Genomic DNA, 13,579 nt, shown 5'->3' on the forward strand with positions numbered 1-13,579 from the left:
CAGAACAATTGCTTACCAGTTGTATTTTCTGCAAATATAGCTTTAGAATGCCAAAACTAGGCAAGGATGTCCTGTCTATGGTCATCCTAAGGCTATAAGAATATCCAAGGCTACTAAAGCTACCTATAACTGTGATGAATCAGTTTTACCAAGTACACACTGATAAGGGGCACTACTCTAAATGGTAGCACAGTATTTCTACAAATTTACTTAGTATAATACACTTTATGTAAGTAGTATACCTTACTACAGAAATCCAAACTATGAATGCAATGGAAAGCAGGGAAAATAAATTCATTTCCAGCGATGAGTATAGTGAATTTAATAATAAGCTTTTAAAATTAATTTTCTTATTTAAGCACTAGCACTGAATTCACAATACGGGGCATAATGTTTCACAGCAAGAAAAGATATTCTTCTCTTACTTGTGATAATGATAGAAGATTGTGTCTTATACATGCACTTATAGAGCTCTTATTAACCATGATTACCTTCTCTATCTAATTATTATTTATTTGTGAAAATATTTTCTATATGACAATAGATTTAATGCAAACATAGAAAGTTTCTAAGTTGGCAACTGTTAACTGGCATGTGGAATATAGTTTTTAAATGTTTTTAATCAAACTCATAATGCTGGAAATAAGATTTTGTCCATTTTCATAGAACATAAAAAATACTGCTAAAAACTCACTTGGGAGACAATGGAAGGACATTAAACAGAAGACCACTAATTAATTTAGAAGTTAAATTATCTATTTCATCTGACATATCTTCATGCAGCAGATTTCCTTTGCTCTGAAATCAGTTTCCAGACTTCCAAATTTACAAATAACAAGTTGCTTTGACAAAGGTATCTTTTAAACTGCCAAACATTTTCAAATCAAAAGATAGTGCATAATTATATAAGGGGTTCACAATAAATTCACTGAATAAAATCTATTTCATGCCGGAAAATAGAATATTCTTATCTATATTAAAATCTGATTATTACAAATAACTGCTCTTCAAATGTAAGTTTACTTACCATATCCAATAGGCAATAAAATTTTCCAAGTACAGTCTAAGTTGCTAGGGTAATTTCCAGGAAAACCAGGGCTCAGGATCACACCACCCATGTTTGTCAGTGTTCCACCACATTTAGCTTTTAAAAATATAAAGAAAGTCACTGTATCTTTTAATTGTGTTATTTCATAATAATTAATAATTTTATCCTCATGACTCAGAAGCAGTGAAATTTATCACAGTCAGAACATTCCCCATGAAGCAGGAAAAAAAAAAAGTTAGGACAAAATATTTGCTTAATGCCATATGTTAAATGCTATTTTACTAGAAATGTATAGTTGCACATATAAACTGGATAACCCATTGTCTTAGCTTGCCAATTACAGTTAAAATTGTCTGGTACTATCCTGAGATAGGTTTCATAATCAGAGGAACAAATTTAGAATATAATTGAATTATGACACCGATCCATGATTCAGTTGCAGGTGTGCTAGTTAATATAGCTAAATACACACTTGAATTTAAAAACAATCAAACAAAAATAAACCAACCACAGTTATTTTTTCATTTCAGGAAGAGGACAGACTATTCGCATAACAGAATTATTCTTTGCTTACTATCTGTATGCTATTCTTCAGCAAAGTAATGTGTTTGGAGATTGAAAAGCCATTTGCATCATTTAGGATGACATAAAGCTAAACTACATATACATGAAGCAACTTGTGAAGAAGTGCCTGAATTCACACCTTCACTAGGACTATAGTATGAAGGAAGAGTAATTTCAAGATATTAAATAAAAGTATTGTAATTATTATTTATTATTTGAGGAATCACTACTTTAATGCCTATGAATCATCATGCCATGTGTTACACTAACATATGATCTGGAAACAGAATTGTGATACTATGAGTTGTGATAATTGTACTGAAAAAAATGTAAATAATCTAGTGGTTAGATGACACAAGAAATGGAATCAAAATAGGACAAGCTCCACTAAAAAGCTGAGAAATAAGTCTTAAACTTCTCAAATATCTCTACCTCTCTGCAATGTTAAATACATTATTTAGTGAAAAGTACAGATTTTGGTCTGGATTTCTAGAAAAATCAATATTTTAAAGCTTGGAGTTGGGGCAGGGGTGTGAGTTTGTGTCATGTTTTAAGGCTTTCTATGTTTTCCTGTGAGTATTTTGGCTTCTAGGACAACAATATTTCATGAGCTAAAGGAAAAAAAAAACACAAACAATGAGCATGTTGCTTGCAGATAGCAGCTATATTTAATATACAAGGTGATAAATAAGATTAGCATGAAAAGTCCCCACCCAAACCCCAAAATACACCTTCCTGAATAAATTTTGCATTTCTGAAATTTATTTGAAGAGAGTGCACTGCTTTCATATTAATCAGAAGTGACTGCTTCTGTTGAAGTTGACAATAGAAAATAATATATAGACTCAACTTGACAAGGAATATTTAAAACCATTTCACATTAATATTGCTAGAGATCATCCCAACCTTTTAAATTCCTCATAGATATGAAGCTAAAAGGAATAGCTTTTGCTGACTAAATATTAAAGTTAAAAGCATTCACTGAAGAATGTATTTTGAAGATGAAGTGATAAAATGATATGATGGAGCAATGCTGCTCTCCTTCCATTCCAGCTTTTCCTTGAAATTAGCATGCCAGAGACAACAGAATCTTGACTCAAACTTTGTGTAATCAAGAAACAATACAGTAGAACAGGATTATTATCTACACAGTGAAAACTCAGATCTGTTGGTAAGGTTTTAGTGTGTTTAAAAGGGAAACTCTTTTTAGCTTTACTTTTTAACTCAGCTTTGTTTAACGTCTTTCTGAGATGAAAAGAGCCAGACTTTTCTGCATCCCTAAAACTCTTTTTCATTCCACCACCCCTGAAGGGTTGCCTTCAGAGCTGCTCTCCACTGCAGACAGACTGCCTGCTTCTTTGAGAAGTTTCTTTAGCTTCCTGTGTGACCTCCCTTTTTTTTTGAGAAGGCTCTCCAAGCTGAGCATGCTGCAATAGGAATGTGTTAAATTTCCCTCATTCAGCCTGATTCAAAGTAGAGTATTCAGGACAAGCTAACAATGGTTAACATCTAGGTTTCCTCCTTTGCCCATTCTCACAATTTTTTTTTTTAAATAATAAATAAATAATGTACACTACGTATAAAGATTTTTTTTTGTAATTTTTCCATATTTCATATATAGAAATGGAAACTCAAAAAAAGTTTTGAATTAAACAGATTTAAGTGAAGGAATAGTAGGCATGACAAAGCCAGGAGTTTCTTCTGACTGATGTTCAGAACACACTGAAATAAATAGGTATCCATACCAATGCAGAGAGGAGATGGATAGTTCCAGCGTCGAACTGTTCCTGGCATACAAGAAATATGAGAACGACCCTGTTTGGAAAGTACAAAATATTAGATTACAGATACACATTATGGGACTAATCAGAAAGACAGAGCTACAGAGGACCTCCTGGATCATTTTATCTGTGTCTTTTCTTATATCAACCAATCGCATCATAACTACTTTTATGGATCTGTTGAACTCTATTTTCAAACATTTCAGGTTGTATGTTCTTATTTTTCTATTGAATAAATGCTCTAAAACACTCTTTCTTTGATAACTTGAAAACCTCTTCATATTTTTGAGTAAATATAAGGCTGGTTACAACAGAGGAGCAGCTGACTGCATGCATTCATATGGTCAAATTGGTTCACTCCCTGTTTCAATTCTAGGGTTCTCATCCACAGCATAAGCATACTAGTTCATTTTCAGGCTGCAACCTGGAGTGAATCAGCCATTGCTCTGAGTGAGTAGCACAGACCCAGATAGGAATTTGTTCCATATCTGCTTGCAACAGATGGTATGGATGTGGACCAAGCCAAGACAGTCATCCACAATTACCAGCGGGCCTTGAACTCTCACATGGCCTCACAACATGACCCACTGCATACATGCAACATCATGGCAGACAGCTATAAAAGTACAAGTGCCCCTTTATTCAGCTGTCATGTTTAATTTACTCTGCCTGTTTTTATGAAACATCACAAGAACCAAACAAAATCAAAATCAGCCACTTCAGGGTGGCTGCCCAGGATCAGCTGCAAAATGCTGACAGCTTTGCTTGCACTGGTAGTAGTTCGAGCTGAAAACTTAAAAGTATCACAAATGAAAGGGGTTGGTTTGTTTGTTTGCTTGTTTTTGTTCGTTGTTGATGTTGTTTTGGGTTTTTTTTTAATTCTGTCCTCTGAGGAACTTAAGTTATGCACTCTGCTGTTGGAATGTGAAGACTGGAAGGAGTGTAAAAGTCTGATATAAAGATTAAGCCAATTCATAACAATTCAATAAAATATTTTTACAGCAAACTTTTTATTCTAAAAGAAAAATGTGCATGCACTTATTGTATCATCTTACTCACTTGCAAAATGGATACGTTTTTGAATAATTTGCTTAGTGCAATATTTCCTATTTTATTTTATTCGCTTTTCCTAGTATTCTAAGATTGCATGTCTCTGATGTGAGTTGGGGGGAAGCCATAATTTAAGTAGCACAGTCAGGAAAAAAAGTAAAATGGCCTATAAAAGATCTTTTGAAAAATAAAATGAAATTATTCCTCTGGCTTCAAGCCTCTTCCCAACAAGAGCACACTCTGATTTCAATCTTTTAAAGTCCCCTCCTGGGTGGAGACACTCAATCCTACAGCTAGCAATTACCTTTCTTATGCATCTCCAGGTAGTAGTTTGAGCTCTATGACTTTTCTGGTAAGTTGCAATTATAAACTAACCCACACCTGATTGTTATTGCTAGCTGTGAATATGTTCTGTAAAGACTGAGGGTAAATTCACAGAGTGAAAAAAAAAAAAAAAGAGGATTTGAAAAGTTATGCTGATCTATACTTGCTGAATAGAAAACATACTGTGCTTCGTAGAACCTTATTTTCATTACTATTTCTTTTTTATTTAAAGCCATTTTTACTTGTCCTGTCTGAGTAATATACTATACATTCATGTCTATGCAGTCCATAGAAATTCACATTAATATTTTGAAAACTGAATTTGGATATGGAAGGTCTTCTGTTTTAAAATTTAACAAAGATCATTAAACTGTTTTTTACATAAGTCAGACTTCACAGTTAGGATTATATTTATATAAGTATGGAAAAAGAGGTAAGAAGTACAGCTAAAGAACAATATGCTATGAAATTTTAAGAACGTATTTCTTGATAGAATCCCTGGAAATATAAAAACAAAAATGTAGTTAATCATATTCATGGACTGCAGAAAAGACCTGCACACAGACAAAAGCCATTGTGTGGTTTTGTGATAGTGATATACACATTGGATTAAAGTTTAGCATTAACACAGATCAATTGCTTTTGAGCAGGTCTCTTCCTCACAAATACATTATTGTTTTATGCTAGCATTGTATTTATGGACTCACAATTCTGACTTTTTTTCTAAGTAAAAATAGATCAAAAACATCAGTTGAGGGTTAACAATGTGTATCTTCGAAAAATTACTTGTACTCATTCCAACTACTTCCGAAGTGTTCATATTCTACTGTTATCACTTCAGTGTTTCAGCAGTATTACTTTAAGTAGGCACAGAAAATTTAGTGATGCTGTATCTTGAGGCTTTAACAATTTCTAATCCATGTCATAAAAATGAATTCATCTCCTTTTTTCATATGCAAAATTCAGACGTTTCATAGTTGAAAAAGTAGGGAGAGTGTGAAATATGATTGGCAATACAAGTAGGAGTCACCACACTAAAACTAAGAAGTTTAAAATTAGATACCCATGTTAACTTTTTGATATCCTAATCAGTGAAGAAAAATAGCACTTTCAGAGTAAGGTGACTCTCGTAACACAAAATCTTATTATGAATCAGCCCTTGAAGGTGTGTGGCTGTTTATCTCTGATGTCGCAATGAGAGTCTAAACAGATGATTCAGATTAGATAGCTGCTTTTAGATGGAATAAATTGGATTATATGCTATTCAGTCTCCAGAGGAAATAGTTAGTATAGGGTAAGTTTTTCACTTTTTCATATTGCACTGCTGCTATAGGCCTACCCAACAATCAGATGTTTGCCTATATATATTTCAGTCTCCACAGCTCAGAAGCAGTGGCCTGGATCACAGCAACAAGGTGTTAAGCACCTATTGGCAATTATATGAACAGCAATTATATGACAGCCCTACCAGCATCAACATCAGATCCTGATCCTTCCATCACAGGTTGGAACTGAATTACAATATATAAAAAATTGCAGACAGTTTTCCTATAAATATTAAAAATAAGGATCTTTTGAAAAGAAGAAAAATAAATAATTATTTAAGCTAACAAACAACTCTTAAAATACTATTATATTTTCTGTGGTGTAATCAAGTTTAATACAGGCTGAATTCCAGACAGATTCTGCATTGAAACAGAATGTTCTGAGAGAAGGATCTGGAAGTTCGAGTGGACAAAAGGTTGACCATGAGTCAGCCATGTGGTCTTGTGGCCAAGAAGGCCAATAGTATCCTGGGCTGCATTAGGAAGAGTGTGTCCAGCAGGTCGAGGGAGGTTCTCCTCCTGCTCTACTCTGCCCTGGTGAGGCCACATCTGGAATACTGGGTCCAGTTCTGGGCTCCCCAGTTTAAAAAGGGCAAGGAATTACTGAAAATAGTCCAGCAGCGGGCTACAAAGGGGTCTGGAGCATCTTCCTTTTGAGGAAAGACTGAGAGAACTGGGACTGTTCAACCTGGAGAATGTTGACAGGGGACTTTATTTATGCTTATAAATATCTGGAGGGTGTGTGTCAAGAGGATGGGACCAGGCTCAGCGGGAGATGGGACCAGTACCCAGTGATAGCGTGAGGGCAACTGACACAGACTGAAGCACAGGAGGTTCCATCTGAATATGAGAACGCCACAACCTCTCTGGGCAGCCTATTCCAGTGCTCTGGCACCCTCAAAGACAAGACTGCCCAGAGAGGTTGTGGAGTTCTCTGGAGACATTCAAAATCTTCCTGGATGCATTCCTGTGAGATCTGTTGTAGGTGAACCTGCCTTAGCAGGTGGGTTGAACTAGATGATCTCCAGAGGTCCCTTCCAACCCCAACCGTTCTGTGATTCTGTGAGTCTAGGGTTAATAATAATGATAAATTTAGCTCATTGCATACAAAAAAAGGACTGTAAGAACATGTAAGCTACATCTGTACTAGTGGAAGTGCTTGGACTTATTTTCTAGCCTTGAGGTCAAAGTACATTCTTTCGTGTGTGTGCCTCCCAAACTTTTTTTCTTTCAAATTCACCTCTGAAACAAAGTGTCATGATGCAAATTCACTATCGGGAATAGTCTCTGGCACGTGATAATTACTGAACCATGACACTTCACCTAGTCTAAAATCACACCATCATCCCATTCTAACTAATCAATAGCACTGAAGATCAGATTTCAGTTCTCATTCCTTGCCTTGGCTATAGCAATACAGAAATATTTGAGCAATATAGAAATATCTGTAGAGTATGGCATTTCATCATGTACTTTGTTTAATGCCACTTTGAAATAGACAAAGCTTAATGATTCATTAGCAGTTTTTAAAAGGAAGTCAGCATTTATTTGGGAGTCAAGCTTCAATGGAAGTCAGACCTTTTGAAAGGAATGTATAGTAAAAATGTTATATTAGATCTTATATGTCTCTCATTTTCTTACTGACATTACTCCTGCCTACAAAGGATATTATAAGTGAAAGGTGAAATAGGGAAAATAAATTTTTAAAAAAAGTCTGAATGTCAAGGTTTTTAAACCAGTGGGTGTTTTCAATGTAATATTAAATTGTCCTTTTTGGAGAGAGAAAAGCTTAAATAGCTTATATATGAACAATCAGCTTACTCGTAAGCAATTCACAAACCGTTAAATGAATAGTGAGTACTTGGGATGGGTAGAGTAAGCTTTATTGTACACAAGTCTTGAATAACTTCTAATTAGTAGGATACAGGTATGACAGAATCTGTTTTGCCATGGATATGGGATGTTTTTCAGACAGGCTGTTTCCAGTCATGCTATAAATGTAAAACGCATGGATTAAGTTAAATACTTGATACTATATCTGTAATACATGACTGAAAATGTAAACAATATTGCTGATTACCTAGAGAGACTTTTCAAATGCAGGTGTTCCCACTGTAGTTTAGAGCTAAGACATGCAGTGTGAATCCTGCCTGAATTTTAGGAAAATGGTAAGGAATAACGACATCAAAGAATAAACCTGTACATGTTGAGGGAGCACTAAACTGGCAAACATCAGATAGGGAGCCAGGACTTTATTTCTCTCTGGAACAGAAGTTGTGAGGTTTTGCATTCTCTGATACAATGGTATGCTTTTATGTTGTCTGGAGTCACCCAGAAGATTCTGAACTCAGATGTTTTCAATGTATTGCACCAGTGGTGGAATATATGTAAATGAATTAGAGGAACTAATGAGGGAAGAAAAATGCTTTCAATCTTAGATTCACATAGTGCTGCGACATTTATAAACAGCAGTTCAACAACATGTCTACCATGGGAAACTAAACCAGTGTGAGAACAGTGAACATCCTCAATCTGTGAACTAATTTGTAATATTTCTTTTGTTGAACAATTTTTAAGAGTAGACTTAGCATGGATAAAATTAGCCTTAGAAACAAAATTCTACAGTTTCTGGGCAGAATATGAAATCCCATTATGTACTTCTACCATTGTGGTTTAATTTTGACCTAGAGGAACCACTTCCACAAAAGGAAAAACAGAGTACAGTTTCAATAAGCATAGTTCTAAAATAATTTTGTAGATAAAACATTTTAACCACTTTATTTTCTTGTCTATTTTGATGGTTTTTACTGCTCAGTGATAGGTTAATCTAAATCAAGATTTGCCAGCCCAGCTTTATTGAGGGCCAGACATACTACATATTCATAGCTTTATCATGCAGGAGTACTCACATAGGCTCTACTTCAATTTCCTCTATGGACACACTACAGACTCTTCATTAAAATAGCTTTCGGGTTCATCTGTTGCCATTTTGTTACAATTGTTACACAGTGTATAATTCAAAGAAAAAAGAAAGAAATACCTGTAATGTATATCCTGGCTCACACTGAAATGACAAAACATCATTCACCATGTATCTATCTCCTGATTTGATCCCATTGCTAGGAATTACTGGTTCTGGACAGGCAGCAAGGCCTACAGCTGTGGAAAGTAAACACAAAGATTGAAAAAACATAGACAAGTGTACAACAGCTCTTCATTGATATTCTCTGCTCTAATGAATTCTTTCCACAGCATTGGTTTTTTTAAGAGAACATTAATTAGAAAAAATACTTCAACATTAAACTAAAAGTTTGTTTAAAACACAGAAATTACAGAACTGACCTGCAGAATACAGATGGCATGACTGAAACATAAAGATTATATACTGTGACTGTACCAATTACTGTGTCATGTTGTTGTCACATACTAAGCCATTTCACTGTCTTCAAACAGTATGGCAATTATAATATATTAAACTCTTTCTTTTTTTCTTTTTTGTTCCTTATCCTTGTGAAGGAAATGGAGAGACACAGAGGGAATACAATTTTTGCATATTCTCTTTTTTCAACAAAAGATGAGCAGAACTACTGAGGTTGGGTGGCAGAGCCTTTTGGAACAGCTGCTAAAGGCCAAGGGTATTGCTTACGTTTGACAACCTAACTGACTGTAAAGTTCAGACATCTGAAAGGTAGTACTCTTAACCCAAAACCAAATCTTTGCATAGGTGGGGCAAGATAGTCTGTTCTTAAGTATTTTTAAGCCAGGTATTAGCAAACAGAATATTAGTTTTACGAAGACTCTCCATGATTACTAATTTCTCAGATTTGTTCATCTAAATTTGGCAACCTGAAGTACTAGCTGCAGTTTTTTGCCAATAGCATATTACTGTTCTTTTTTTTTTTTTTAATTGTGTGCTTATCTGAGGAGTTTGTTAGTCAGTACAACTGAAAATTAAATATTGTCTCTGCTATCTAAGCTAAAATGCTCTGAATGAATTAGATCGTTGAGAAACTGATGATTAGATTAAATAATTCTGTGCTTTTAAGATTTTCTTTGCAAACAGAAGGACTAGTGGAATTAGTTTATAGGTTTATGGTCTGATGATATAATCTCATTCTCCTTATAAAATTAAAAAAAATCTCAAAGAAAAAAAAATAAATAATCTTAACAATGAATTCATTTATTAACTAGAGAAAGTTACTACTGAAACATAAATACTGCTATTTTTCATTAAAATATGATGTATATAGGCTAGAACAGAATAGAAATTATTTTCACAATATGTGAGAACAGATCTTTAGAATTCATTAGCATAACATTTTGTAAAAATCAGACAAAAATAATACTTTACTGAATATGACATTGTGTGTCCTTCAGTTCTCTTGTATGTAAAAATAACTGACTAAATGCTACTAAATGCAACTCTCACTGTCTTCTTAGGAAATCTAACCCATTGGTGACAGTAAGTGCAACTTGACAAAGTGTTTAGTACAGAAATGGCATTTGGCTTTACTCCAATACATTCTGGATTCTGTTGTTCCAGATGATTCATCATGAAACAATATCTGATATTATTCACTGGAACCCTAGTCTTTCTATGAAATACAACTTTATTTTGAATAATGCTGTTTGCACATTTTGATACTGTGTGGGAATAACGCAAGAATGACAAGGACAAGAACTGTAAACACACTCAGGTTACTGCAATTGGGGTGTAGAAAAACATATAAATCACAAGAAGAACCTCTGTGTTTAGATAACAGGCCTGTGAAAAGAAACATAAAGGCACCTTATCGTACAACCTTTAGATTCCTTCAGGCAAGATCAGAGCAGTGTCATAAACTGTGCCTCCATGAATCCCTATATAGAGACCAAAATGAGCAGGCTTGTTGATCTCCACCAAGGGCTGAATTCTGCAGAGCCTGCATCTCCGCTTCTGTGACCTCAGCCTGGGATCTTAAGTGCTGTTTCAAAGATACCCTGGTAGCAAGGTAACAAAAAATAAATTTGCTCTTTGTGTTGCATCTGTGGCTTCTGATTGTTCCAGTAACCTCCCTGCATTGGCTCACAGATACAGGCAGGATTTAAACTTTATGCCCTAAATCTTTATGTATGTATCTACTTTTCATCACTCAAATATAAATACCTTACAAATCTTAAATATGAATATTAAGAATTCTGTGTTTCCCACTTCACCCACATCCAGTCATTTTTTTGCAGCTCAAGGTTTAGTTGAAGTAAATATACTTTCCCCTAATGAAGCACATTGTCAATGGAAAACCATTTCTTTGTCTTTCCTCGAAATATAGGAACATTTCCTTTCTTTTCCAAGAAACACATTCCATAATCCTGTACCTTTCTTCTATGTCCTGTGTCCTTGATGCTTACTACATGTCACATTTTTTCAGGAATGAACAGTGATTGTGGCAAGCCTTTCTAATGCTGAGTGACAGTTACCAAGGTATGAAGTGTAGTCTTCATAACAACTGATGCAAGAATTATTAAACTAGATATTTCCTAGTTACTACATGAAGAATTATTTAATAGTTGCAAGCTACAGGATATCTCTGAAATAGTATCTTTCTGTAATGAAATGTATATTTTAGGAAAATACATAAATGTACTTTAAAGATTTTTAGCCATTTTTACCACAGTATTTACAAATTCTGGTGTTGTACCAAGTTTAAAATGATCTTATGATGTCTGCTGGAGGACTAGGCAGAGAAGAACCTAATGAAGTTCAACAAGGGCAAGTCCTGCACCTGGGGAGGAATAACCCCAGGCTGGGGGTTGACCTGCTAGAAAGCAGCATTGCAGAGAAGGACCTGAGAGATCTGGTGGGCAACAGGTTGACCATGAGCCAGCAATGTGCCCTTGTGGCCAAGAAGTCCAATGGTATCCTGGGCTACATTAGGAGGAGTGTGGCCAGCAGATCGAGGGAAGTTATCCTCCCCCTCTACTCTGCCCTGGTGAGGCCACATCTGGAGCACTGTGTCCAGTTCTGGGCTCTCCAGTTTAAGAAGGACAAGAAATGACTGGTGAGAGTCTTGCAGAGAGCTACAAACATGATTAAGGGATGGGAGCTTCTTTCTTCTGAGGAAAGACTGAGAGAGTTTGGTCTGTTCAACCTGGAAAAGAGAAGGCTGAGAGGGGACCTTTTCAATGTTTATAAATATCTGAAGGATAGATGTCTAGAGGATGCGACCAGACTCTTTTCAGCGGTACCCAACAGCAGGATGAGGGGAAACTGACACAGAGTGAAGCATAATTCCATGTGAATATGAGGAGAAATTTCTTTATCTTGAGGGTGCCAGAGCACTGGAACAGGCTGTCCAGAGAGTTTGTGCAGTCTCCTCTGGAAACATTTAAAACCCACCTGGATGAATTTGTATGCGATTTGCTGTAGGTGAACCTACTTTAGCAGGTGGGTTGGACTAGATGAACTCCAGACGTCCCTAGCTGCTTATACTTTGTATAGTAGCGGCTAGCTGCTTATATTTTGTATAACACTTTGTATATACTATTTCTTTGGTCTGATGATATAACTTTTAATATAGAATGTTCTATACGAATGTCACAAAACACTATGCAAAACCCATTCATAATTGACTTTATTTGATAAACCTGACATTAAGTTGAAATCCCAAAAAACAAAGAGAAAGTTGGAAACAGAATCAAATAGTATTGTGAATCCTTATTTTCATCATTCTAGCCATTTCATAACACTAGCCTAGTTTAGTTAGATAACTAGTTTAGTTAGGACTGAACCAAAATTCTAAAAAATGCTTGAGAGAAAGCAAACAAATTCTTGTACTCGAGGACAAACCAAAGAAATTAAATACTTAGAGACTTAGAAATACATTAAACTAGATTGTATGTGAAGAGTCAGTAATACAGGCAAAACATGTTAAATGTCAAGTCCAAGCAATCAAAAAAGGACAAGGATTGCTTACTGCAAGCTCTTCAGTGCTCAGCTTCTGTTATGCAATGCAAGAGAGAACACATCAATGTCAACAATTATAACCCTCTCCCTGACCTTCTTCTACTTACTGCCTGATAAATACTTCCTTGGCTCCACTGTGGTGCAGGACAAATAAGCCTCACTTCCATAATTATATACATGCCTACAATTTCCTCAAATTCTGTCTAAACATCACTGCAATTGCTGGCAGAAAGAAAATCCTTGCTGGCATATCTGACAATGTGAATGCCTATTAGTGTTCCTTTCAGAAATGTGCAAACTGAACAAAACAAGAATTTCTTGATGGCTTGACCAAAATTCATCAGGCTTTCTTTTTTTACTTCTTCCCACCCCATGTGGCTAACTGAAACACATAGTTCTTTACCATATTATGAACATCAAGCTGGAACAATTTTTTCTTTCTGTTTTGATGATGGTGTATATCAAAATCCAGACTATCCCTTTCAAAACTTCATGCTTCAGACACCAACCTAGTAAATGTATTTATCTCAATGAAGTACTGCCA

The 13,579-nt window shown here is 35.4% G+C and overlaps 1 protein-coding gene across 2 annotated transcripts in view; it reads right to left on the reverse strand.

The window, feature by feature from the left end:
- CSMD1 (CUB and Sushi multiple domains 1) overlaps positions 1 to 13,579 on the reverse strand; it is a 1,084,328-nt gene that overhangs the window by 127,999 nt on the left and 942,750 nt on the right. For both annotated transcript variants that reach the window (XM_065056058.1, XM_065056057.1), the window contains exons 38-40: positions 9,133 to 9,251; positions 3,358 to 3,427; positions 1,028 to 1,144 (exon numbers count right to left, since the gene is read on the reverse strand). In XM_065056058.1, the coding sequence (XP_064912130.1) occupies positions 1,028 to 1,144; positions 3,358 to 3,427; positions 9,133 to 9,251 (306 nt within the window). The remainder of the gene's footprint in view (positions 1 to 1,027; positions 1,145 to 3,357; positions 3,428 to 9,132; positions 9,252 to 13,579) is intronic.

Source organism: Columba livia, chromosome 3 (genome assembly GCF_036013475.1).
Source record: "Columba livia isolate bColLiv1 breed racing homer chromosome 3, bColLiv1.pat.W.v2, whole genome shotgun sequence".
Lineage (NCBI taxonomy): Eukaryota > Metazoa > Chordata > Aves > Columbiformes > Columbidae > Columba > Columba livia.